The sequence below is a fragment of the Eleutherodactylus coqui genome, chromosome 1 (assembly GCF_035609145.1).
Source record: "Eleutherodactylus coqui strain aEleCoq1 chromosome 1, aEleCoq1.hap1, whole genome shotgun sequence".
NCBI lineage: Eukaryota > Metazoa > Chordata > Amphibia > Anura > Eleutherodactylidae > Eleutherodactylus > Eleutherodactylus coqui.
This window is the reverse complement of record NC_089837.1, coordinates 165088097-165115330: the sequence shown is the minus strand read 5'-3', so window position 1 is coordinate 165115330 and position 27234 is coordinate 165088097. Positions and strand designations below refer to the sequence as shown.

Here is a 27234-nt window from a genome sequence, read left to right as displayed (position 1 = left end):
TTAACACACTTCATCATTGTGATGGGTGCTGAGGTGCGTTAAAAAGTGCGAAAACGCGGCAAGATAGAGCAGGCAGAACTCGAAAATCATGGCCTTAGAAGACTGCATTCAAGCGCAGGTCAATAAGGCCTCATTGGAATTAATGGGAGGGTTCTACCGCGATTACCACGGTGTTCAAAACACTACGGTAATCGCTGTAAAAAGTGAGTGTGTGAGAGTGGCCTTAGTGTTTTAGTGAATTAACTACTTTTCTTCTTCTTTTTAAACTAGGGGTCCTGTTTAGCATTGAGGTCACCTCTACATTTTTTGCTGTAAGGAATTACTGGCGTGGTTTCTTTGCAGCAACCTTTAGTGCTTTTATATTTCGAGTCCTTGCCGTATGGAACAAAGATGAAGGTAATTCTGCCAACTAATATATGGCAAAGTGTTAGGTTCCTATTTCCAATGCAGCAGTGCTGGATATGTGAATTACAACTTGCTATATATGTCAGTCAATTTAACAAAACTCAAATGCAAAAGAAACACCGTCCTGGTACCAAATAGTAGCTGTCATGTGTTGCTCCTGGGACCTGTAGTTCTATGGGTTTCCAGGAGCACACTGCTGCAGGTGTGGAGGATTTGGCTTCTGATGGGGTGGAGTTCTCCAGCTAATCACTGCTGGTCTGTGCGCATTAATACCAGTGGTGATTGGCTGGCTGGAGAACCACACACCATCAGCAGCCAAATCCTCCACACCTACAGCAGTGTGCTCTTGGAAGTACATAGAACTACAGGTCCCAGCAGCACCACATGACAGTAGCATTTTTTTAATAGTGGTTATACCTTCTCTCGTGGCTAAACATGCATTGTATGACCGCTGTTCAAGATCCCAGCTGATTTCCTCCGCACATTGTTGTCCATGTTAAATTGTGCAGCTCCCACTTCTTTCAGCAGTCTGACATGAACTGGCTGCTTAGGATTGTAGTTTCTCGTTTGCTGTACTCAGCAGGCTAGCATAGACAGCTTCCAATGAAGCAATGCCCGCGGCTTTACAGATTTGAAAACAACATTGAAAAATGTGTTATGCGAAATTGAAATTGTAACATTAAAAAGGAACTAGTTATTCATTATTTTACTTGATCGCTACTGACAATGCGGTGAGCTGTTTTTGGAAATGGTTCAAAGTGCTGGTAGAACTGGAGTTGTAAGAATAGAACCCCACAACAGAGGTTAGATCACGTCCATGCACTGACGTCTGATGATATGTGCACACGGGGTGATTACACCGCACATTCTACAGACGTGGAATTGTGTGCTGAAAATAAGCAGCGTATTACAGTACGGGCCGAGTGGAGGAGAATTCAAGAAATGTTAAGAAATGATGGCAATGTCAGCATCTCCATCTGGTGTCTTTTATCATTCCAGGACCACGTATACGGGAATGCAATGGTTCAGCTCCTGGCGTTTCTGATCTTCCATTGCGCACATGTCATCACAAACGGCTGATACACTTCTGTTTCATATTCAGCATCTCTAGTATCCATAGTCCATCGTTATTATGGACGCTGAATATGTAACACAAAAGTGTATCGCCTATTTCTGATGACCTGTGCAATGGAAACTTGGAACAGCCCCTACATTTATATGAACATCTGGTCGATGCGCTTTTAGGGCTCTTACCCATATGCGTTTTTTTAACGCTGCGATATCGCAGCATTTTTTTTAAAGACGATTATCAATGGGACTTTCTAATGTTAAATACGCACACAAAAATCGCAAAACACCAACTTGCGATGCGTTTTTAACAATTGAAAGTCCCATTGACAATCGCATTAAAAAAAACGCAGCGATATCGCAGCGTGAAAAAAAACCCAAGCGGGTAAGAGCCCTTCTGTCAATTGTGATGTTTAAACACTGCTTGGTTTTGTAACAGATGTTTTCTAATTATATCTGACATTTTGGTGATTGACTGGTGTGGTGATCATTTATTGATGCTGCTAGAGGAGATGTTTAAAATGTTTTATGAGGGATATTTGTTATGTTTGATGAAGGCTGGAACAATAAAAGGCACCAGATGGAGATGCTGACATCAGTGGTTTTTTATCGTGTCTGGTAACTGGGGTGGATCAACCTGGTATTGGTGATCTGATGCATTCCACTAATGATAAGACCTCGTTCACATGAGCGCTGTTTTCATGCACTAGAGGTGCGTGAAAAGAGCGCTTCTATAAGAACCAATGGTTTCCTATAGAAGCGTTCACATGAAGGAATTGTAGACGTGCTAAATACTCGCACCAATTTAACATAGGACATGTGATTGCATCTAAGGTCTGTGCTGCAAGAAAAGATAGGACTTGACCTATCTTTGGTGTGCGATGTGCAGGACTTTCCATAGACTCCTATGGGGGCAGTAGTCTATGGAAACCCCTGCACAAAAAAATGAGATTACAAATCTCATTAGGAGGATTTCTGCCAATGGAAGGAATTCCCAGCTGCTTACAGGGAGATATTTAAAATGTGCTGCCCAGAAGCACATTTTAAATTTCCCACTGTAAACTCCTGTTACTCCCCGTGGGGTCTAACAGGAATTTACAGGTGAATATTTAAAATGTGTTTCTGGGTAGCACGTTTTAAATGTCCCACAGTAAGCAGCTGGGAATTCCTCCAGCCCCACTGCTGGACACTTCTCCAGTAGCAGGAGGCAGTAGGGGACTCCCTCCACCTCTCTCTCCAAGGGATTTCCCTATAACGGGGAAAGAGAATGGGGTGGGGTTACAGGGCTTCCCCAAGAGCTTGGGTGCAGAGAGTGGGGCTAGAGGGATCCACCCTTTAGCCCCATCCCCTCTCTCTTTGCTATGGGGAAATATAGCCCCGCCCACTCTCTCTGCACTATAGGGATATTCCTTAGCGGGGCTATGGATTAGTCCCCCATAGCAGGAAGAGAGAGTGGAGCTATTGGGAATTAACCCATAGCAGGGAGAGAGAGAGCAGGGCTATGGGTTAATTCCCCAAAGCACCGCTCTGTCTCTCCCTAAAATGGGAAAATCCTGAAGCCCTCTGGGTCTCTTTCTCCTCCTGTTCACACGCCTGTTCACACGATTTTTAGCACCTATATTGCGCTAAAAAAAGCGTTCATGTGAACGAGGCCTAAGAGAAAGGGGATTCCAGTGCTGATCCAACAGTATATGTGAAGATTTCAAGAAATATCATCCACACGCTGTGGAAAAAAGCTGCGCTGTAAATTGACCTGTCAGTTTATGCTGTGGATTTTCATAGTGGATTTCATCACTTCAAGTGAGGAGTTGAAATCAGCAGAGAATCCACAGTGACTCTGCATGTAGCATGATTATTGCACAGATTTTACAACAGTATCCTGGGTGGATGTACCCCAAGGGGTGAAGCATACAGTAGTTCTGAAATATGTCAATAAAAGCTAGTGTAACACTCAGAGTACCTTTTCTTTTGGCTATATAAGTAGCATACAAGACGCTTGGAGGTGAGATGTGGAGGGTGTAAGCGTACTTTTTAGACTGGATGACTGTCACTCCTATGCTTTCACGCAGGAGCAATAGTCATTCAGTGAATGGAGGCAGATTGCGCCGGAGATCTCTTCTGGCTGCCTGCGCCCATTCACGGTACATAGACAGTTGTTCAAAAATGACCAACTGCCTGTTTACACTGAGTGAGAACTCGATCACTAGTCACTTAGTTTTAGTTAACTGAAACAAAATGACTGGCAAATAATAAGTCATTTCTCACTGGTTACCCCGTCAAGTCCCGTGTTTACACCGGACAACTATTGATCAAAATCACTCATTCAAGCAATTTTTTTAAAATAGTAAACTAATAATAATTGAAAATAAATGGAAAATAATTGAATTGGGCCTGTGTCACAGAACGTATTTGTGTAGCGTTTCGCGCTTGCAATGCGCAGTAAATATAACCCATTGATTTCAATGGATTTGTTCATGTAAGCGTGTATTTTTTCCACGCATTTCATTTGCACACAAAATACACAGCATGCTCCGTTTTCCTGAGCATTTGCACATGAAAATAGCACTTATTGAACTTCTTACACATTTTAATGAATGGGAGCATGTTTGCATGCTTTTTTTTGCGTGTGCGTGCAAAAAGTACAGTTGAACCCGCACATGCATGCGCAAATACACTGTGCATGTAAATGCGCTTACGCCCGTGTGATATCAGCCTAATGCTGGTATGAGTATCATCAGGAGGTAAGCCCACAACTGAGACTTACGCTTCATTCACATGAATTTCACGCCTGGACGATATACGCTGCTCATCTGATGCATTAGTTTTCAATGCATCAGTTCAGATCAGTATATTCCCGCGGCGTAAAAGCTGGTACCTGCCGGAGGAGGGAGGGAGTTTAGCGGCCTGCCCACCCCTTTCCCTTCTTCTCTCCGCCCTTGCCGGCTGTTTGCAATGGGAGGGGGCGGGAGCTAGTCGCTAAGATCCCACCTCCTCTTTCCCCATGCCATTGCTGGCAGCTGACAGTGGGTGGCTAAACTGTCTCCCCTTGCCCGATGGCAATTCGGGCTCGGCATATATGCGCCGGTTCTGGGGGCACAAACGGCAGTGAATTGTGATATGTGAATGTTTCTAGTCAACTAGAAGTGACAGAGTCATTAGTTTAAGGTTAGCAGGGGATTTTCTGCAGTAGAAAAATCCAAATCCACACCATATTCTGCATAAAAATCCACATGTAACGCGCGGATTTCACCCCCAACATATGAAGAGGTGAAATCTGTGAAAATCTGCAACATAAATTAACACAGTGTTCCCAACCCCAGTCCTCAACGACCGCCAACAGGCCATGTTTTCAGGATTTCCTCAGTGTTGCATAGGTGATGTAATTATTGTCGGTGCCTCAGACATTGCCACAGGTGTTCTTACCATAGGATATCCTGAAAACATGACCTGTTGGTGGTCCCTGAGGACTGGAGTTGGGGACCCCTGAATTAACATGTTGCTGAATTGCAATTTGCGCCACAAATGTGTGATGTGTCAAAAGCTGCCTCTGGATGAAGGTCATTATAAATAAATAAGTCAGAGCTAGAGATGAGCGAGCATACTCGATAAGGCAAACTACTCGAGCGAGTAGTGCCTTATTCGAGTACCTGCCCGCTCGTCTCTAAAGATTCAGGTGCCGGCGGGGGAGAGCGGGGAAGAACGGAGGGGAGATCTCTCTCTCACTCTCTCCCCCCCCCCGCTACCCCTGCTCACCGCTGCAACTTACCTGTCATCCGCGCCGGCAGCCGAATCTTTAGAGACGAGCGGGCAGGTACTCGAATAAGGCACTACTTGCTCGAGTAGTTTGCCTTATCGAGTATGCTCACTCATCTATAGTCAGAGCCCCTTTGGATCTAATTGGGAATATCCATCACTAAAAATCTGCGCCGATATCTCGCCACCACTGCTGATTTGTCTCCTCTGCGATCCTTTCCAATCCTTTCTATAAAAAAAATTGTAGGGAAAACGGGCCCGTCTAATGGCGGTGTAAATGAGCTGTGATAAAGCTCCCAGTGTATGTGTGACATGTGTGATCTTTGGCTTACTGATGATTATAATGAGGGAGACTAAGCAAATGAAAGCATTCTTATCACTAATGCTAAAGCATCTACGTTGATGAATTTATCAGTGACACGCTATGACAGGAGATACCACTGCTGGAATAGTGCCCATGGTCTGACCAATTACATATCTCAATATATACGCCTTCTGGCGTGCTCTGCTGCCATAAAAACCTTATCACTATGTCGTTAGTGGGAGTTAGTGACATGGATTGTCATGTTATTAATTGCTGTAGGCAAAGGATTGCTTTGGGTGAGCTTCCCTGATGAACAATCTTATGTCAATCACTTGACCATGTTGCCTGTGTCCTTAATTTCACCAATTCTCATTCGGCTCTATCTTGCTTCTTCTTTCAGAGACGATCACTGCATTGTTTAAAACCCGCTTTCGCCTGGACTTTCCCTTTGACCTTCAAGAACTTCCAGCATTTGCCGTAATCGGGTTAGTGTCGGTCACTTGATTAGTTATTGTTATATTTAGGCCTCTTTCATGATCGCTTTTCAGTTCGGCCACATCATAGCCGAAAAACACATGAACACCGCGATCAAACTAAATTTCGCTTTTTGTTGCCCATTCACTTGGCCGGAATTCCGCTGGCCAGTGAGAAATCTTTCAACAGAGACAGCTGACATAGTTTAGCAGCACTAGCCGATGCTAAATTTCTTCCCCTTCCCTTTGCTGGCAGCTCTCATAGGCTTCTATGGGAGCTGCTGGCTGATTGCAACAAAAAGATAGGGCAAGACCAATCTTTGCCAGTCGCGTCAAATTTCGGTGGCCAGATATCTTTTCTGGGCGGCCGATTTTACATGGCTAAACATCGCCCATCTGAACAAATGTATTGAAATCCAATGCTTCAGATAGCCGTGATAAAACGCTCATGTGAATAAGGCCTTAGGGGTTAGGATATTAACTTTTTTTCATCAATTTCAAGTGTAGCTATGAATGACCACACAATGTGTGGTGTTACCCTAAAGCCTAATATTATTCCAAGCACTCTTTCCACCCCTTATTCTGAGATATTTCTTCTTCCAAATGTCTGAGCAGTTTTTCTGTTATTCTGAATATTTCTTAGTACAATTCTAGCTTAGTGCCATGTGGAATCGAATGCGCCAAGGGCGGGTATAGAAAGAGACTACGTTTGTTACTCTTATGTAAAACGGAGCCTACTCTGTCTGTAAGCAGCTGCATAAACAAATGTGTTTTTGTATGTCCCATTGACCAGTTTTTTGGGCAGGCTGGAATGTGATCCAATCTGATCTGGCAAACATCCTAAATTGTCACACTTCCCACTTATTTTTTCCACCCATGACCAGAGGAATTTACTCAAATGTTCAGTTGTTGTTGTTCTATATGTCAGTCTTGCAGATTTACAAGTCTGGATGTGATCTTAAGCCAACCTTGGGACAGCACTGCTTACAGCTCTAGTTCTCTTTGTTTCTTGCTCTTCTGCCATAGAAGTCTAATTGTCATAGTAACATAGTATGTTAGGCTGAATGAAGACACTCTCCATCTTGTTCAGCCTATTTCCACCCTCTAGTTGATCCAGACAAAGGTAAAAACCCCAAGAGGCAGAAGGCAATTAGCCCATTTGGGGGAAAATTCCTTCCCGACTCCATAATGGCAGTCAGACTAATCCCTGGATCAACCTTTGATAGTTCCTACCTGTCTGTAAGACCCGGAACTACAAACCCGCTGGTCACCTAATGTCTATATCGTGTAATATCCTTCCGCTTAAGAATGACGTCTAGTCCCCTTTTAAACTCCTCAATGGATTTTGCCATACCACGTCATCCGGCAGAGAGTTCCACAGTCTCACTGCTCTTACAGTAAAGTGTCTCTCTTCCCAAAACCATGATGTAAAATACATGAAACACACAATGAAGTTTTTATTTTGTCTAAACAGATAATCCCAACTACACAACTTCTTCTCTAAGGCTACCTACACACGGTGACTGCGATATCGGATCGAGAAACTCGCGTTCTCACCCCAATGCAAGGCATTTTTTTGGCAAAACCTCCTCCTATCATTCCTGTGAAGTAGCAATCCTCCAGCGCCACTTTCAGGCACATTAGAGGATCGACAAGTGATTCCAATTGTTTTGAATGGGAAATCTTGCATTGTGCTGGCGTGCAATGTGTTTTACTATCCCATCGAAAACAATGGCTATGTGTTCCAAGGAACACGAAAAGATAGGACATGCCACGACTCCATTCAAAAGAATGGGGTTCATATTTGCACGAGTTTTGTGAGTCTCGCAAGCACCAAACTTTCATGAAATTCTCGGCTGCGTGAAACCGACCTAAAGGAAGCAGTCTGGTGTTCGACTTGATTATGGCAAATATGGCTGCTGAATCCCGCAATGAGCAGCTGTTGCTTGGGGGTGAGGAAATGTATTCAAATAATGGGTGACTTTGTAATGCATATTTGGGCCTAGTCTGCAAATTCAGCTTATCTAGCTTGGGAGACAACAATCATGTACATGCCATAAATTAAATAAGAATAATTTTAAAAGATTGTTCCATTAACTCGTTAATGAAAACCCATTCTTGGCTACAGTCCAAAAACCTAAGCCTTACAGTTGTCATTTCCTGGCACATCGTAGCCAGGCCGGCTGCTGGTTGTGGCAAAAACTAAAATGCTGTCCTCATCTTATTTACTTGTTGTAGATTCCCATTGGGGAAAATTTGCATGTTGGAAAATGTTCTTAATGGGCTTATCCAGTACTTACTTCCTCGGGCTCCAATACTGCCTGGTGCCCCACTGGTGCACTCATATGGATAGTCAGGGAAAGGCTTATACTGCCAACAAGCATACACACACACTATAGTTGCATACTTCGGAGTAGTTACATTGGGGAGATTTCAAGCAGTGGTGTATTATGCAGCCTACAGGTTTTTTTAACATATCCCACCTAATTACATAGAATATGCTTCCCAAAAACTACTAATTTACTGCATTTATAATCACAAATAGCGCATATGGCTCTTTCATCTAATTCAAACCCAACATACCGCTCCTAAAATAAATACAGACCCCAAATTAAGAAGTCTGGGAACCCCAAAATTGGTAGATCCCAGGGCATAAAATAATTTATTCTGGGTATATTTAAGACCCCTTAGCCAAAAATAAATACAGACGCTGACCAGGCTCCAAAACAAATTCAGACGCCATAACAACTATAGACCCAGGCACTCAATTAAAATCAGATACCAGATCTCAAAGTAAATAGTGATCTGACCCTAAAATACATTTTGACCCTAGAACCAAGCCAAATCAAAGAATAAATGTATATATCACACCCCTAAATAGAGACTCCAGACCAGATCCCAAACACAGACGCATAATACAATCTCTCTGCTGATCCTCCTTTATGGAGCCTTGCTGCTTCTTTCCCCCCAAGCCGGAGGACCTGAACAGGTTTGAGGACAAGACTATGCATTCTTCTACAGCTCTTGCGTACATCAATGCTCAGGGAATGCTGAAAACTGTGGGACTTATTGCATTTTTTTGCGACAATTCCTGGCAGAAACAACAAAACTGTGATGTGTAATCATCTCTATGATATAAATGCGTGTAGAGCTACAGGATAAATATCCCTGCAGTTCTAGTAGTGCACCGCCTGAGGCAAGTTGCTCACCTTGTTTCATGGATGGTGTGGTCCTGAATTTAGTCATAACTGATGTGAGTGACTATAATCTATGTACAGTGCAGTGGAATTTCTTGTCAGGGTCTAAAGGGGTTGCCCCACTACAGAATGTAATGGGATATGGCTAAAATATGTAACCCTTTCTCCGTTGCGATAGTCTGCGATAGTCTATAACATAGAACATATGACATTTACGATACTAAAAGGCTATTTCAAATTTCAACATCACAGAAGAATTGGGGTGTACAAGTTTATAACCATCTCTGACATTATCAGGAATGGACTGAACCTAAAAGGGGGCTTTTTACATCAATGCAGAATATGAGAAATCTGGAGCAGAGATAACACGCTGACCTGGTGACCCCCAAACACCAATTTAGAGACCATAAAACTTTCACATCCCTTATCTTTGAACTAATTAAGTAATTACTCCTCTACTCATTCTGTAATGGTATTTTTTTAAGTGCAAATTAATCACACCACGACTGTGTCTTGTCATATGTATGCGTGTATATATATACATGCCTCTTCATTATTTATTTCATTATGCCTGAGGAAGAACCCTGAGTAAGTTGGAAAGCTCGCTATAACAGCATGTATTTTTGTTAGCCATTGAAAGGTGTCATGTCTACAAGATTACTTGGTTTCTCTTACTGAGAACAATCCCAGTCTGACTTCTGGCATCCCATCAGTCCTGAGAATGAAGAAGCCACAGTGCTAGTTCAGTACAACATTTCCCTGCACAGCAATGCTTCCAGGCCACTATGCACTTGCCACAAAAAATTAAATCCAACCAAAATATTGTATATCTTTCAACCTCCTTTTCATAAAGCTTCTTGCTAGCTTGCATCTCTGTTGACATTCTGAATTATGTATGTGTGTATATATGCATGCCTCTTTGGATTTATTTTATTATGCCTGAGGAAGAACCCTGAATATGTTGGAAAGCTTGCTGTAACATCATGTATTTTTGTTAGCCATTAAAAGCTATCATATCTACAATATTACTTGGTTTCTCTTACTGAGAACAATCACACTTTACTCTACTGGCTAACACGGTACCAAACTTTTTTCAAATTATTTTCTGACATGTTTTATTTCCTGCAGGATTGCTAGTGGATTTGGAGGCGCACTGTTTGTCTACCTCAATCGTAAGATTGTAGAGTTCATGAGGAAACAAAAGGCGATTAACAGATTTCTCATGAAAAAGTGAGTATGTCTAGAAAGTCCATTTTACCTTGAGCTCCTCGCCTTCACCTGGATTGGCCTCTTCTAATGTGAATTCAATTAATTTCTGTTTTAGTCACGCAAAAACAAACAATACAGCCACAAAGTCATGCTTTTACTACATCCAGCATGACGCCAGTGAGAAAATACTCCTACATACAAATTCTTTTATGAAGACCTCAACCATTTAAAGGAGATGTCCCGAGGCAGCAAGTGGGTCTATACACTTCTGTATGGCCATAATAATGCACTTTGTAATATACATTGTGCATTAATTATGAGCCATACAGAAGTTATAAAAAGTTTTTTACTTACCTGCTCCGTTGCTAGCGTCCTCGTTCCCATGGAGCCGACTAATTTTTGGCCTCCGATGGCCAAATTAGCCGCGCTTGCGCAGTCCGGGTCTTCTGCTTTCTTCTATGGAGCCGCTCATGCCAGAGAGCGGCTCCGTGTAGCTCCGCCCCGTCACGTGCCGATTCCAGCCAATCAGGAGGCTGGAATCGGCAGTGGACCGCACAGAAGAGCTGCGGTCCACGAAGGTAGAAGATCCCGGCGGCCATCTTCAGCGGTAAGTATTGAAGTCACCGGACCGCCGGGATTCAGGTAAGCGCTGTGCGGGTGGTTTTTTTAACCCCTGCATCGGGGTTGTCTCGCGCCGAACGGGGGGGGGGTTTAAAAAAAAAAAAACCCGTTTCGGCGCGGGACATCTCCTTTAAGGAGGTGGACTAGTTTAGTACCTAATGACATAATGACTTTTGAGGTTTTATTCATCTTTACATTTTAAAAGCTGTAACTTTTTATTTTCCCATTGACATAGCCATAGGAGGGCTTGTTTTTTGGAGCGAGGTGTTGTAAATCTTTATGGTACCATTTTGTAGTGCCATGTATTGTATAACGTTTATTAATTTTTTTGGGAGGGCAGTATGAAAACTACACAGCAATTTTGCAAATTTCGTTTTTTTGGGTTGTTTTTACAACATTTACTGTGTGGTATAAATTATCTGATAACTTTATTCTGGGGGGTTTTATGATTCCGAATATACAAAACTTATATAATTTTTTTTCCAGTTTCTCTACTTTTGCACAATGAAAACACTTTAAGGGCTTATTTAGACGACCGTATATCGGCTCGGTTTTCACGCCGAGCCGATATACGGTGTCCTTGTCTGCAAGGGGGGGGTGGAAGAGCCAGGAGCAGGAACTGAGCTCCCACCCCTTCCCCGCCCCTCGCCACTATTTGCAATGGGAGGGGCGGGACAGAGGCGGAGCTAAGCGTCGAGACTTAGCTCCATCCCCGTCTCGCCCCCTCCTATTGCAAATAGTGGCAAGGGGTGAAGAGCGAGCGGGAGCTCAGTTCCTGCTCCTGGCTCTTCCATCCCCCCCTCCCCCCCTGCAGACAAGGACACCGTATATCGGCTCGGCGTGAAAACCGAGCCGATATACGGTCGTCTAAATAAGCCCGAAGGTCAATTTATAAAACATAAGTGGGATGAAAATGTTACAAAATTTTGCACAAGCCTTACTTGCGCAAAAACGTGGGCCTTTTTAATTCAACGGCAGCATACACAAGTTTTCTTTAACCCTTTGCAATCCAATTTTGGATTCAGGGTTTTCTAGGGGGCTTTCTCTTTCTGCCATTATACAATGGCACCGTCAGCTGGCTAGAGCCAGTACTGAGGTATGGGACATGCTTGAGAGGCCCCTAACAACAGAGCAGCCAGTAATATACAGTAAGAATACCCTGCCGGATGTCTTCAGACATCAGAGCTGTACGGCCTTCAGTCAGAATGTCTTCAGACGTCAGACAGTGGATTGGAAAGGGTTAAAGGAGGTGTAGTTTGTTGGGAGAAGGTGTGACTGCCCAATAGATTTTTGTATAATTTACACCAGAAACTAGTGTGAATTATACCAGAAATCTAGCTCATAATTTGGGCAGATTTCTGTGTAGGGCACACACAGCCCGAGATGACCACTTCTCTAATAAACACTGTGCATAGTATGCACTGGTAGTCTAAAGGCCCATTAACACAGAAAGATGATCACAGAAAATTTGTTCAAAAGATAACTTGAATGGCAGCTTTGAGCAATCGTTTTGCATAAACTACTAAATAGTTGCTCGGCTATGTAGTAGCGTATTAGTGTGCAAATGAAGCCTTTTGCTGAATGCAGATGGAGGGCTCTTATCTGCATTCAGCTCCATTGCTCTCGAGCAGGATAGCAGCTGAAAGAATACTATCAGCGCTATCCCGCGGAGAACTCAGTGCGCGATTTGATAAGACCGCATGATGATTTTCAAGCTGGCTTGAAGTGAGTGATAAACGAACAGTGCACAAAAAGTGCACAGTGGCCATGTGTTTAGACACAGTGATTATCGCTCAAAAGATGGCTTTTGAGTGAATTTTGAGCGATAATCATTGTGTTTAAATGGGCCTTAACACACTTCATGCTGATCTGACTGGCCTGGCCAGTGCTGCTCATGTGGGCAGCACTGGTTAATCAAAGCAGTTGTAGTGTCTTGGGGCTCTTTCCCACGAGCGTATATATGGCGACCGCATTGTTACATTTTCACGTCTGCTCCATATGAGCACCTGAATGAAGTTTTTCCATGATCATGGCCAGTGTTTTCTCGTCCATTCACACGACCGCGAGCGTTGTTTTTACCGGAAAACCCTCGCTCTGCCGAAATCCTCAGGATGCCTTTCAGTGCCTATATAGAGGCACCTCTAAGCTTTTTGCAGCTTTGAACGCTGCAAAAATGCCTCCCCCTCCCTTCTCTTTTCCTGCTCCCATAGAAGTCTATAGGACCTGCTGGCATATATTGGCCAAAACATAGTTCCAGAACTATGTTTTGGCTGAGCGTATATGCGCAGGCCACGTATATGTTCTAATTTTCACGTTGCCGGCGTATTTATGCACAATATATTCACCCTTGTGAATGGCTGCATTGGAAACCAGTGCTTCACATGAGTACTGTATTTTTTTCCATTTATCTATGTGTCCCAGTAGGAGCATGCAATCTTTTGATTGCTCATATAATACACTGCAATACTACTGTACTGCTGTGTATTTTTAGCATTACTGCATATTGCCAGCCTAGGCATGCCGGCAGGCCACTTTTAGGGCTCTGGCTGCCATAACAACTCATCAGCTATTCTCGATCGCATTGGATTGGGCTGGTGCAGTGACAGAGGGTACTCTTACTTCTTTTAACCACTTAGATGCCACGATCCATAACATCTGTAACATCTAAGGGGTTAAATGACCAGAATCTGCATTATCTGTAACCTCGGCCATCGGTATCGGGTGCCAGGAGCTGTGCCCACTCTATCATTGCACCAAGCGGGAGTTTAGTAGAGCTCGTGAGCTCATCCCCTGTCCCCTCCCTTTGTCAGGAGCCAGCAAGGGGTGAAGAGGGGAAGGGAGTATAGCAGAGCTGCTACTAAACTCCCTCCCACCTCCCTTTCCCAGCAGCTCTCATAGACTGCTATAGGAGTCTATGGGACCGGTCGGAGTATTCAGTGTAAAAGCGCGCCAAAAAATCACCCATCTGAACAAGTGCATTGGAATCCAATACTTCAGATGATCGCAATTTTCGGCCAGTGTTTTATCGCGGCTATAAAACACTTGTGTGAATAAAGCCTAAGGTGGTTGTTTTTTTTATATATATTCCTAGGTTGCTGGGGGTTTTGAAAAAAACTAAAAGTCTGTAAGGTCGTTATATACAGTTCTGCTTATTTTACCAAGAGCTGAGCAGTATAAATTATAGGTGAATACTTGGTCCCAGACGAAATAAAGTAAGAATTCATTTTCAGCAGGTTTGTGTTTTCATTTGTCATTTATGACTTTTATATATTGTTATTCATTACTGCGGTGCCCTAACATGAAAACAAGAGTAAATTGTATCTCCTGCATTACCGTCTTCTTGATGCAGTAAAATTGCATGTGACAGTAAACAAGATGGTATAGTGAATTCAGACCCTGATATCTTTGCTAAAATTAAGATGAGATCTAAAACGTCTGTAAGGTTACGTCTGCACACAATGTATTGATCAGGTTTCAGGGGCAATTTCATATTTTTTTTTGCAATGCAGTGGGCCTTATTTGTGCTGGTATTGAATGAAAGGATGATGGTTTGGGGCGTTTTTGAACACCACAACCCAGAATACTCTGGGTATAGGCTTTTTTTTCAAGGCTTTTGCATCCATAAAACAAGCAAAAACTGCAGCTGTCTGTGAGACCTGGGTAGCAGTTTTTTATGTGTTTTTCTAAAAGGGATTTTTTGAGACTTTTGTGATTATTTAATTATTTTCCTATTGATGACATATCCTCGGGATAGGTATCCAATAGATGATTGGCAAGAGTCCTTCACGGGGGCTCCTGGCTGATCAGCTGATTGTCAGCAGATTGTGTTGTCAGTAATGCAACAGCCCAAATTGGTATTGTAGGTACAGCTCCTACTAAAATCAGCACTGGCTGCTGCAGTATGGATAGTTGAGCTGCTTCTGTTCTGTTCATATTTACAGATTGAGGGCTCAGTCACACAGGTGCATCGGCGCCCGTGTTACTGCAGGTAGCAGACGGACGTCTCTCTGCAGCACCGGAGTAAAGAACATGTGACCAGCTTCATTGCCGATCATGTGTTCTTTCATCAGCGCTGCAGAGATGTCCGTCTTCAGGTACGGCCGTCTTCTTTCTGCAGTAACGGCTCAGTCAGACGGGCGCATCGGCATCTGTGTACAGGTGCCGATGCACCCGTGTGACTGAGCCCTTACCGAGAATGAACTGAACGGTGGGGACCCTGAGAGGCGGGCCTCCACCAATCATCTACTGATGACTTGTGTCATCAACAAAAAAAATCCCAAGAGTCTCAGATAACCCCTTAAGTGCACTATTAACTACGTGTGAAGGAGGCCTAACTTTGGTGTATGACCCTATACAACTTATAGTTGTATTTATCTATTGTTAATCCTTTTAAACTTGCTTTGATTTGTTAACTAGCAGGTAACACTAATATCAAACATATTAGAGAATTGCTTAAATAGCAGTTATCAGAATGAATGAATGCCTTTGGCCACAGAAGCATGAGCAGAGGCTTTAACATTGTAATAAGTGTTAATGAGAAGCCTTGCTTTATTGATATGCACAGCTTTCTTATCTTTATACAATACATTTCCTCCAGTGTGAAATAGGGTTGTAAAAGTAGCTGAATACAGAGTATCATGCAGCTCATTAATACAACACATTGCTCTTTGTCACATGAATTGTTTATCTTGCCTCCGGTCCTTCCTTTGTACTTATTCAAGGATTTTATAAGCAATGATAATATAATCATAGCATTCAGCAATAACCATAGTCACGTTCTTCTTGCTCCTCTCCTGGTCATCAGTTCCTAGGAAACCATTTGATCGACTTTTTCCTGTCTCCACATTGCAGCCAGGTCATGACCTTTCTGCAGTATATCAGTGAATGTGATTCCACTGCGCAGCACAGTAACATACTGCAGTGTATTTTATTGGAATAGCAATGGAGATGATCAAAATGGCCAAATGTATGTTGATACTTGACCATTAGATGAGCTTATTGGACATCTCATTCCAAAATGGGGTGTGCTAACATTGAGTTGGGCCCCCTATTTTGGCTATAATTGCCCCCCCCCCCCCCCCCGTTCCCTCTTCTAGGAAGGATTCCACAAGATTTTGGAGTGTCTGTGTAGAAATTTGTGCCTATTAAGCCAAAAGAGCATATGCTCTGTTAAGCCCCATTTACACGCTCAAAATTTATTCAAAAGATAGCTTAAATGACAATTTGAGCTATCATTTTGCATTAGCTACTAGTGGGCACTAATGCCCATTAGTAGCTTATTAGCTTCATTTGCGTGCAAATGAGCCTCCCTTAGCTGTATGCAGATAACTGCAGGTGGTCTGTTATCTGCATACAACTCCATTGTTCTCCCGCGGGACAGCAGCTGAGAACAATGTTATCAGTGCTCCTGTGGAGAATCACAGCGTGTGGTCCCTGCTATCAGCTGGCCAGCCGAACTATGGTTTTTATGCTGAACTGAAAATCATCATTCGGCAGAAAAGCAAACAGTGGTAGCATTTACACAAAACAATTATCGCTCAAGAGACATCGTTTGAATGAATTTTGAGCGATAATCGTTGCGGGCAAATGGGGCTTTATTCCTCTGTTCTGAGAAAATCTGACTTGTCCTTGGTATTGCACTTCTGCCCAAAGTAGTTTAATGCAGTTAATGCCAGGGCTCTGTGGAGGCCACGTGAGTTATTCCACACTAAATTTGTGAAACCAAAACTTTATGGACTTTGCTTTGTACAGAGAGACACACTGCTGCTGGAGCAGGAAAGTACTTTCCCCAAACTGTTACTGGAAACATACAGCTGTCTAAAATATCTTCTTTGTGAGCTGTAGCATTAACTTTACTCTCCACTGGAAATAAGGGGCCTAGCCTAATAGACTCAACCCATTTGTTCTCCATTATGTTTATATCCATTGAGAATAAGAGTCACTTTCAACTCAGTAATGGATTTACACATCATGAATGATCTCCTGGTTTCTGCTACTGTACTCAGGACACTGGTGGCAAGAACATGGGAGATACACATAGATAGGCATGGATTGGAGATAACATTTGCATTTTTTTTAGACGCCGCGGTCAATAGCATCCTTAAGGGGTTAAAATTTGTGCAGCTGCTCAGTAATGGAAATGTATTTCATAAAACTCCTGATGCACAGTTCTTGTGTTTATGTCACTTCAGAGGTACTTTGGAACTCTGGAGTAATATAACAGATAATAGGCAATGTTTGTGTGCCACACACTTTAGCACTTGGCAGCCCCATTTGTGAGTTATCTGGTCCACCACTTCATGGCCAAACTTTTGTTTTTCCTAGTTGCTTCCATTTCACAATAATAGCACTACAGTTCACTGGGGTAAGATCTAGCAGATCAGAAATCTAATATATAAAAGCCTACAGGATTTTTCTTGCACCACACTTTGACCCCTTTGCGTGACCTTTGGGAGATGATTTTGGTGTCATTAGATTTGTGACATCCTCACCACCGCCGTAAAATAATAAAATTTGAGTTTGATGCATTGAGTGACCTGTCAGACATGGTCAAAGTTCCTATGTTAGGTCTAGCAGCACTGTTGTGCTTCAGCCAACAGCGCCAATAGGGAGAGTCAAGCGTTGGTAAGCGACATTTATATCAAATGCTTACCAGTTTGACTGTTGCCATGTCCCTAAAACATGGAAGACCAAGATGTGGACTGCAAACAGTTCAAGCCGAATCCTTGGCTCGACAGTTCTTAAAACATTGACAACCATTTTTCAGAACATTGTGTCAATCTAGTATTACCAGTTGACCTATGGCAAAGGTAGAATCCTATGACAGTGCCATGCTGAGGTCTTCATTACAACCTGTCCTACTACCAATGTTTGTCTATAGAGATTGCTTGCACCTGTTTGTAGCAGCTGAAACACCTAAAATGAATATTTGGGAGGTGCGTCTACAAACGTTTGCCAACATAGTGTAGAAAGGTGTCATTTAATCAAATGCTGACAGCCGGTAGGCACAAAGAAATTCACCAAAAACTTTTTGATGACATGATATTGTAAATTTGAAAACCTTATCATTGTAAGCCTTTAGTAGTAAAGTTGTAGATCTTTAATGAGTAGCACACTGATTGCTGAAACTTAACCTGCAGGCGTCTTCTGTTTCCTGCTGTGGTCACTTTACTCATATCTACTCTGACTTTTCCACCAGGATTCGGTCAGTTCATGGCTGGGCAGGTAAGTCTGCCAGTTGCAATGGAGGTAGTGATAGAATATAGTTGAAAAGTATAAAACATGTTAAACACATTATACCTTCCTTTCTCTTCAGTTGACACAAAAAGAGACTTTGGTAACACTGTTTGATAATTGTACATGGGCTCAGCAAGGGGTCTCTGAGGACTTTATGTTTAGAGGTGCTTCCAATGCCTGGAAAAACCCCAGAACCAACGTATTTGTCAGTCTAGTGGTCTTCATTCTAATGAAGGTAAGTTGAATTTGGTGTAAATATGTACTATATTTCATACTGAATTTATTTTACTCCATTACTGTTACATTTGGCTAATCTTGTATTTGCCACCATTGTTTCCCTTAGTTTTGGATGTCTGCTCTGGCCACCACACTTCCAGTTCCATGTGGAGCGTTCATGCCTGTATTTGTAATTGGTGAGTTGTGTTGATTTGGTGGTAACATTGCTTGGAGAAAGTTAGAAATGTACGAAAACTCAGTAACTGATGATGAATCAGCATACTTTATTTAGTATCTGTAAATTTGAAAAGAAAGAAGCCGTTCTGACAGACAACTGCCAGAAGAGATATTTTGCTTGATTTTATGAGAAGGTAGATTTTTATAACTCTTGGCGGCTCTGATCTCCAAGCAGTTGGTGCACTCTCTATCTGTACTGGGTTTGATATATGTAGACCAGTGATTGAGACCAGATGGTTTCTGAGGCTGTTCACATATTCTGGTCTCTGCGTGCTACACACACAGACATAACATCATCATGTTGGAGTGTATAGAAAGATTTAGCAGTGTATATGTATATAAACAGCAGTAGATATCTCAGCATTAGCTCCAGCATTTATGTCTGTGTATATCTCTCCACCCCTGCATACAGTTTGATGGACATGATGCATCATTCACCTGTTCTGCCTTCCTATCACCCTCTGTCAATCATGTGAGATTAGACAGAGGACTGCAAGGTAGGGGGCAGAGAGACAGCACTTCACGTTATTTCATGTAGATAAATAAAAAGCAGTTTTGCCAATTATCACACTGGCTGTTATAGAAGCACAAGTTGTTTGAAAAGTTAGTGACCATTTCAAATCTTATGTATATTGGCCCATTTATTTGAGAAGCTCACACTTCTAGAAGTCCATTTTTACTCCAATTTTGTGTGTCGGTCTCTAAGTCTTCACTGTACATGGACCAGACATTGAAATGCTCTCCAATACCTGAACTGATTTTTAAGACTTAAGGCCCTTTTACACACAAACAATTATTTCTGAAAATTCGCTCAAAAGATAATCGTTGTGTGTAAATATGCGCCCATCGTGCACTTACCGTGCACTTTTCGTCTATCGCTAACTCCAGGTCAGCATGAAATCCTCGTCCCTCAGGACTATAAGAGAAGATGGACCACACGCTGTGTCCTCCACGGGCAGCGCTGATCACATTCTTTAAAATCTGTTAACAGCCGCTGTCCCACTGGAGAACAATAGCAATGTATTTAGAGAACAGACCACCCGCTGTTCTCTAAATACATGGACTGAGGTACTAAAGGGCTGATTGGCCCATTAGTAGCTAATGCAAAATGATCGCTCAAAACTGTCAGTTTCTGATGAATTTTGAGCGATCATCTGTGTGTGTAAATGTACCTTTAGTCTGCCAACAAAGAGTGTCCTTTTATTTTAAGCAAAGCATACATTTGATCATTTAAAGGGAACCTGTCACCAGATTCATGCTGCCTGCACCATAGGCCGCATGAACCCGGGACAGGAAAATGTACATTACCCCCATGTAAGTGTTATTCTGAAAGGCTGCAGCAAAAAATATGAAAAGTAAAATATCAATATGGGACTTTCAAAATAAGAGCTTATGATTTAGTGTTTTAGTATTTTATAACTGATCAGTCCCCATCCTATGTGAAGTAATTACCTGGCACAACGGTGATCCGCCCCCACTTTCCCATAATTGCCAATATGTATATTTTAGACACATAAGACATTGCTAAAATGTTTTCTGAAATTTATGCTTCCCTTTGTTTAGGCCTTGATTAAACACAGCAGTCTTCTATGCTAAGATCTCTTCCACAATTGACTACTACATTCAAGTTGGCAGGGCCCCATTGTTTTCTACAATAACATCTCACAACAGTGCCTGATTTAAAGAGAACCCATCATCACCTTTTAGCCCCATAAAATACGATATGGGGCTCAGAGGTGAGGGAATGGAGAGTCTGGGATACTATGTTTCATACTCACCGGGTTCCCTGTTCCTGCAGTATATCCCTGTGTAGTTGGCACGCACACATAGCATGACTCTTCAGACGGCTTTGTGCAAGCGCTCTACTACTCATATCTATGGGAGAGTACACACAAAGCCATCTGAAAAGTCAAGCTGCGTGCACGGCCAACTTCACAAGAAGACATATGAGCTTTCTTCAGGTGTTCCAGAGTGTACTATTGGAGTCAGAATACTTACTGCAAAGGATATTTAGGCTTCCTACACACGGGCGAGCGCGATATCGCTCATTTATATGACTCCATTCATAAGAATAGGGTTTATATTCCTGCAAGATTTGTGCGTTTCTCATGGAATTTCCTCGGCCATGTGAACCCGGCCTAATACAGATGAGTACACTTTATGTGTTTTATATAGGTACATGCTAGTTTGTTTCAGGGTAATTCCACACATATACAAAAGGGTTACCCGGCACTAGAGATGAGCGAGCATACTCGTCCGAGCTTGATGCTCGTTCGAGTATTAGGGTGCTCGAGATGCTCGTTACTCGAGACGAGCACCACGCGGTACTCGTCTCGATTAAAAGAGCACTGACCATTGAATTCAATGGAGCCGGCAATACAGCCGGCTCTATTGAAAGCAATGGGCTACCGGCGTACGCGGGATGAATTGTCGGGAAGAGCTTAAATATATAAGCCCTTCCCTGCAATTCATCTAGAAATGTGTAAAAATAAAAAATATATATATACTCACCTGGTCCCGGTAGAACGATGTTAGCCCATTGAATTCAATGGAGCCGGCAATACAGCCGACTCCATTGAAAGCAATGGGCTGCCGGCGATCGCGGGATGAATTGTCGGGAAGGGGTTAAATATGTAAGCCCTTCCCTGCAATTCATCCAGAAATGTGTAAAAATAAAAAATATATATATACTTACCTGGTCCCGGCAGACGGAGTTCAGCGCGGCAGGCTGCAGTTCTCCTGAACTGCTCTGAACAGCTGTGAGTAGTATTCAGCAGCCGGGGATTTAAAATCCCCGCCTGCTGAATGAGATGCCTCTGATTGGTCACAGCCTGACCAATCAGAGGCATCCCTCACTCACACCCATTCATGCATTCATGAATGGGTGAGTGAGGGCTGCCTCTGATTGGCTCAGCGCAGGGACAGCTGAGAGCTGCCCCATAGCAAAGGATATTTAGGCTTCCTACACACGGGCGAGCGCGATATCGCTCATTTATATGACTCCATTCATAAGAATAGGGTTTATATTCCTGCAAGATTTGTGCGTTTCTCATGGAATTTCCTCGGCCATGTGAACCCGGCCTAATACAGATGAGTACACTTTATGTGTTTTATATAGGTACATGCTAGTTTGTTTCAGGGTAATTCCACACATATACAAAAGGGTTACCCGGCACTAGAGATGAGCGAGCATACTCGTCCGAGCTTGATGCTCGTTCGAGTATTAGGGTGCTCGAGATGCTCGTTACTCGAGACGAGCACCACGCGGTACTCGTCTCGATTAAAAGAGCACTGACCATTGAATTCAATGGAGCCGGCAATACAGCCGGCTCTATTGAAAGCAATGGGCTACCGGCGTACGCGGGATGAATTGTCGGGAAGAGCTTAAATATATAAGCCCTTCCCTGCAATTCATCTAGAAATGTGTAAAAATAAAAAATATATATATACTCACCTGGTCCCGGCAGAACGATGTTAGCCCATTGAATTCAATGGAGCCGGCAATACAGCCGACTCCATTGAAAGCAATGGGCTGCCGGCGATCGCGGGATGAATTGTCGGGAAGGGGTTAAATATGTAAGCCCTTCCCTGCAATTCATCCAGAAATGTGTAAAAATAAAAAATATATATATACTTACCTGGTCCCGGCAGACGGAGTTCAGCGCGGCAGGCTGCAGTTCTCCTGAACTGCTCTGAACAGCTGTGAGTAGTATTCAGCAGCCGGGGATTTAAAATCCCCGCCTGCTGAATGAGATGCCTCTGATTGGTCACAGCCTGACCAATCAGAGGCATCCCTCACTCACACCCATTCATGCATTCATGAATGGGTGAGTGAGGGCTGCCTCTGATTGGCTCAGCGCAGGGACAGCTGAGAGCTGCCCCATAGCCAATCAGAGGCAGCCCTCACTCACCCATTCATGAATGCATGAATGGGTGTGAGTGAGGGATGCCTCTGATTGGTCAGGCTGTGACCAATCAGAGGCATCTCATTCAGCAGGCGGGGATTTTAAATCCCCGGCTGCTGAATACTACTCACAGCTGTTCAGAGCAGTTCAGGAGAACTGCAGCCTGCCGCGCTGAACTCCGTCTGCCGGGACCAGGTAAGTATATATATATTTTTTATTTTTACACATTTCTGGATGAATTGCAGGGAAGGGCTTATATATTTAACCCCTTCCCGACAATTCATCCCGCGATCGCCGGCAGCCCATTGCTTTCAATGGAGTCGGCTGTATTGCCGGCTCCATTGAATTCAATGGGCTAACATCGTTCTGCCGGGACCAGGTAAGTATATATATATTTTTTATTTTTACACATTTCTGGATGAATTGTAGGGAAGGGCTTATATATTTAAGCCCTTCCCGACAATTCATCCCGCGTACGCCGGCAACCCATTGCTTTCAATAGAGCCGGCTGTATTGCCGGCTCCATTGAATTCAATGGGCTAACATCGTTCTTCTCTGCCACAGCTGTTACAGCTGTGGCAGAGGAGAACGATCTTTACGCTGACAGTGGGGGGGGGGGGTCTCACTCTTGCCGCTATTGTGGCTTAATAGTGGGACCTGGGAACTTGAGATGCAGCCCAAAATGTAGCTCCTCGCCTGCCCTATTCGTTTCTGTGTCGTTTCCATCACTTTCTTGTGTTTTGCAGATTTTCACAAATGAAAACCTTAGCGAGCATCGGCGATATACAAAAATGCTCGAGTCACCCATTGACTTCAATGGGGTTCGTTACTCGAAACGAACTCTCGAGCATCACTGAAAGTTCGACTCGAGTAACGAGCACCCGAGCATTTTGGTGCTCGCTCATCTCTACCTGGCACACATACCACTTGAAAAGGAATCTGTCAGTGCTGTTAACCGATATTCTGCATTGAAATTTCTGGAAACCTGACTTTTTCTGATGGTGGGGCAATCAATAAGGAATTTTATAGAACGTTCATTAACATTTTTTTATTCAGTATGAGCCAAGTAACTTTGGATTAATGACTGCAATCGAGATATAGTAGTAGTCGGTATTTTGAATCATTTAAACATGGGATCCACTATTACTAGATTCAACAAAATGTCAGTAAACTACCTTCATCCAAAATCTAATCAGCGGTTGGTTTCAATATTTTTCTAGCGTCTTGTTCAGCACTCTTACTCCATATTAACAGTTCCTGCTGTCTTCAGAGATACCGGATTCTTTCTGGTATAAGATAGTTTGTGTTCTTTCAATCATCTTTGTACTGGAATACACCCTAAAATAACAAAATGAATTCTACATTAGGTGCTGCATTTGGCAGGCTAGTTGGCGAGAGTATGGCGGCGTGGTTCCCAGATGGCATTCACAGTGATGGCAGCACATATCGGATTGTACCTGGTGGCTATGCAGTTGTAGGTAAGACATTACATTGTGCTGCTTTGCATTATTTATTCTCCAAGCTTAGCTCTTATACTTCTGCACCCTTCCCTCCATCCATCAGGTGCTGCAGCACTTTCTGGAGCTGTCACGCATACTGTGTCTACGGCAGTTATTGTTTTTGAACTGACTGGACAGATTTCGCACATATTACCCGTGATGATAGCTGTCATTCTGGCCAATGCAGTGGCTCAGAGTCTGCAACCGTCCCTGTATGACAGTATTATTCGCATTAAAAAGCTGCCTTATCTCCCAGAGCTGGGCTTTGGGCATCAAGAGTGAGTATTGCATGTGTTTTCAATCTTTCCATCTTGTTTGCATTCAAATGGGAATAATGGTCTCCAACAGAACAAATGCAGGGAAGCCTGTCCGCTGCTAGTTTACCATGAAAACAACCCAAATGACTACATAGATACAAGCAAGCAATTAAAGGGGCCGTCGCATAAGGATAACCTGTTGTTATATTGAAGCCAGCATAGCGACTGTCTGTCATGGATCAGGCTTCAGTAACTGTTATCTATGGGGGAACCTTCAGCTGGATATCCACGCAGCAGCCATGTCTGCAGTAGTATGAGATACCAGCCATTTAAATGAATGGTGCTCGTATAATACATGGACAGACTGGGTCCGCCAGAACTATGATATCTGTCCCAAGGGAGGGCACCTTCTCTATGGCATACATTTGCTCTCACAGTGAATACAGAAAGGTGTTGGTTTCATTAAGTAACCCTTTAAATTAGGGAGCCTGTCATCGTTCAAACAGGGGGAGATGGGAATATATATTTTGTTATATCCATCTACTCCGCCGTTCCCACAATGTCCTCTGGTTAAGTGTGGGCACGGTCTAAAAATCTGACTGTTTTCAGACCACAAGTGTAAAATCTTAGAGTGGGACTTTCAAGCCATCGGCTGAAAAACATAAATGTGAAGAAAAGCCTTTTGCTTAACGTATTACTTTTGACTCTAAGGCTGGGTTCTCACAGGGTGGATTCTTGGCGGAAATGTCGCGGTTTGGCTGCAGCGTCAAACCGCGAGATTTCCGCTGGGAGAACTGCTGCTGCAAAACCCGCAGCGGCTTTGAAGCGGCCCGGCCGCTCGCTCTTCCGCTGTGGCCGGCGCTCCCATAGAGAAGAGCGCAGCCGCAGCTGAAAAAAAATGGACATGCTGCGGTCGGCAAATACGCGCCACAGCGGCGGCTTCTGCCAGCTTAGCCGCAGCAGATTTGCTGTCCCCTGTGGACGAGATTTCTGAGAAATCTCGTCCACATGGCTGGCTAATCCCGGGATTAGCGGCCGCATGTGGATTTGCTGCGGCAAAATTCCGCACGGAATTTCCGCGGCAAGTCCGCCCTGTGTGAACCCAGCCTAAGGCCACTCTCATACACGGCGTCGGTGATTTTGAAAACAGGTAACTGTGTTTTTTACATACCCCATCGTTGTCATGGGTGATGATGTGTGTTAAAAAGCGCAAAAGCGTGCTAAATTAGAGCAGACAGCGCTTAAAAATCACAGCCTTAGAAAATGTCACATTCGAGCACAGGTCTGTAAGGCCCCATTGAAATCAACAGGAGCGTTGTACCTCGATTAGCATGGCGTTCAAAGCGCCGTGGTTATCACGGTAAGAAGAGCATGTCCTAACACAATCATTCAGATAGTCTGGGCAAGGCTTTCTCATTCTATGTTGTTAGTTATGCTGCTACACTCGGCTGGTATTTATTTCCTGCTGTATCGCCTCAACATATTCTGAGATTGGAATTGCTATGAAATAAACAAGTTGGTTGACATACTGTGTTGTCGGGGTAGATGTATTGTAATTGCCATCATTAACCGTTGTTTATAGCCTTGCACTTCATGTATTTTGCATAGTATGGCCACTAAGGGGCGATATTAAGCACATTTGTTTCCATGACCATGTGTTTAGTCTCAACACACTTCATATTGCCAGCCCGCTATCATTGCTATGTAGGTGCTGTATATCAGGTTCTGTTCAGACCTCCTTATTGTTTCTTATGTTTGGTGTATGCAAAACCCTTTGTAAAAATTTCCAAGAATGTACAGCACGGTATTATGGAGATAGCATTTCATGCCTCAAAGTTGCAGCGTGTGCTGAAAGAAGCCATAATGTCAGAAATACTCAGAAATGTAAGGTGATAAAGAGTATATTTGAAGAGAACATCACATTTCCCTTTGAAGCACACGTCTCAACATCTGGACACTATTTTGGGGGGGTGGAATGAAAAGCACACCCATTGACTCCTGATAGATGTTCTCTGCAATCTGTTACCTCAGTCCATAACAAAAAGTTGTGATCGCAGACAGAGAGCCCAGGTAAGGGTGCGTTCACACACGGTGGATTTGCTGGGGTGCAGATTGTAATGTGGATTTTGCTGTGGATATTCACAGTGCCATTTTCTGCAGGAATTCTGTCTCTGAAATTAATGTCAAAATTCACTCTTTTTTGGCACGGATCCTCTTGCGGATTTATCCCTGTCAATGGACAAAATCCACGTGTGGAATTCTGGCGCAGAAAATTGTATTTCAGTGAGGTTTTTTTCTTTATGTAGAACACCATTTTCTATGTTGGAATTCCACACACAGATTTTCCCCATTGATAGGGCTAAATCTGCGCCAAAAACGCTGTCCAAAATATGCGGTTTTTAGAAACGTAATTCAAGCGTAAAAGTCCAAGGTGAATTCCGCTGTGTGAACATACCCTTAGCCCTCTGATTGTAGGAATGAATTCTCCTACAGATCCGCACCAAAGTCTGAGCCAAATGGTGCGGATTTGCTGTATATTTATTTCTGTGAAGCACCCTAAGCATGAGCTAACATGCATTTTTAACTAGTTGCACGACCTTAAAGAGGTTGGCCTCTTTAAGAAAAGAGTAAGGCCCCCTGTCCACGGACGTTGTAAACCGCCGGCGAATGACACCGTCTGAAGTTTTCCATAGCGTTGCTATGGAGAGCGCAGCCCCCCTGTCCACGAGTGGAGAATCATTGCAATTCTCCGCTCGTGGCCGGCAATTCGCAGCATGCTGTGAATTGCCCCGATTCTCCGCAGTCAGCCTATCTATCAGATTAGGCTGACCTGCAGAGATTGTCTGTGGCTCCT

At 43.4% G+C, this 27234-nt stretch overlaps 1 protein-coding gene across 2 annotated transcripts in view; it reads left to right on the top strand.

The window, feature by feature from the left end:
• The window catches only part of CLCN2 (chloride voltage-gated channel 2), a 138243-nt gene that overhangs the window by 76688 nt on the left and 34321 nt on the right, over positions 1–27234 (top strand). For both annotated transcript variants that reach the window (XM_066603404.1, XM_066603395.1), the window contains exons 8-15: positions 271–396; positions 5931–6015; positions 10329–10430; positions 18170–18254; positions 18346–18501; positions 18610–18679; positions 23992–24102; positions 24188–24401. In XM_066603404.1, the coding sequence (XP_066459501.1) occupies positions 271–396; positions 5931–6015; positions 10329–10430; positions 18170–18254; positions 18346–18501; positions 18610–18679; positions 23992–24102; positions 24188–24401 (949 nt within the window). The remainder of the gene's footprint in view (positions 1–270; positions 397–5930; positions 6016–10328; positions 10431–18169; positions 18255–18345; positions 18502–18609; positions 18680–23991; positions 24103–24187; positions 24402–27234) is intronic.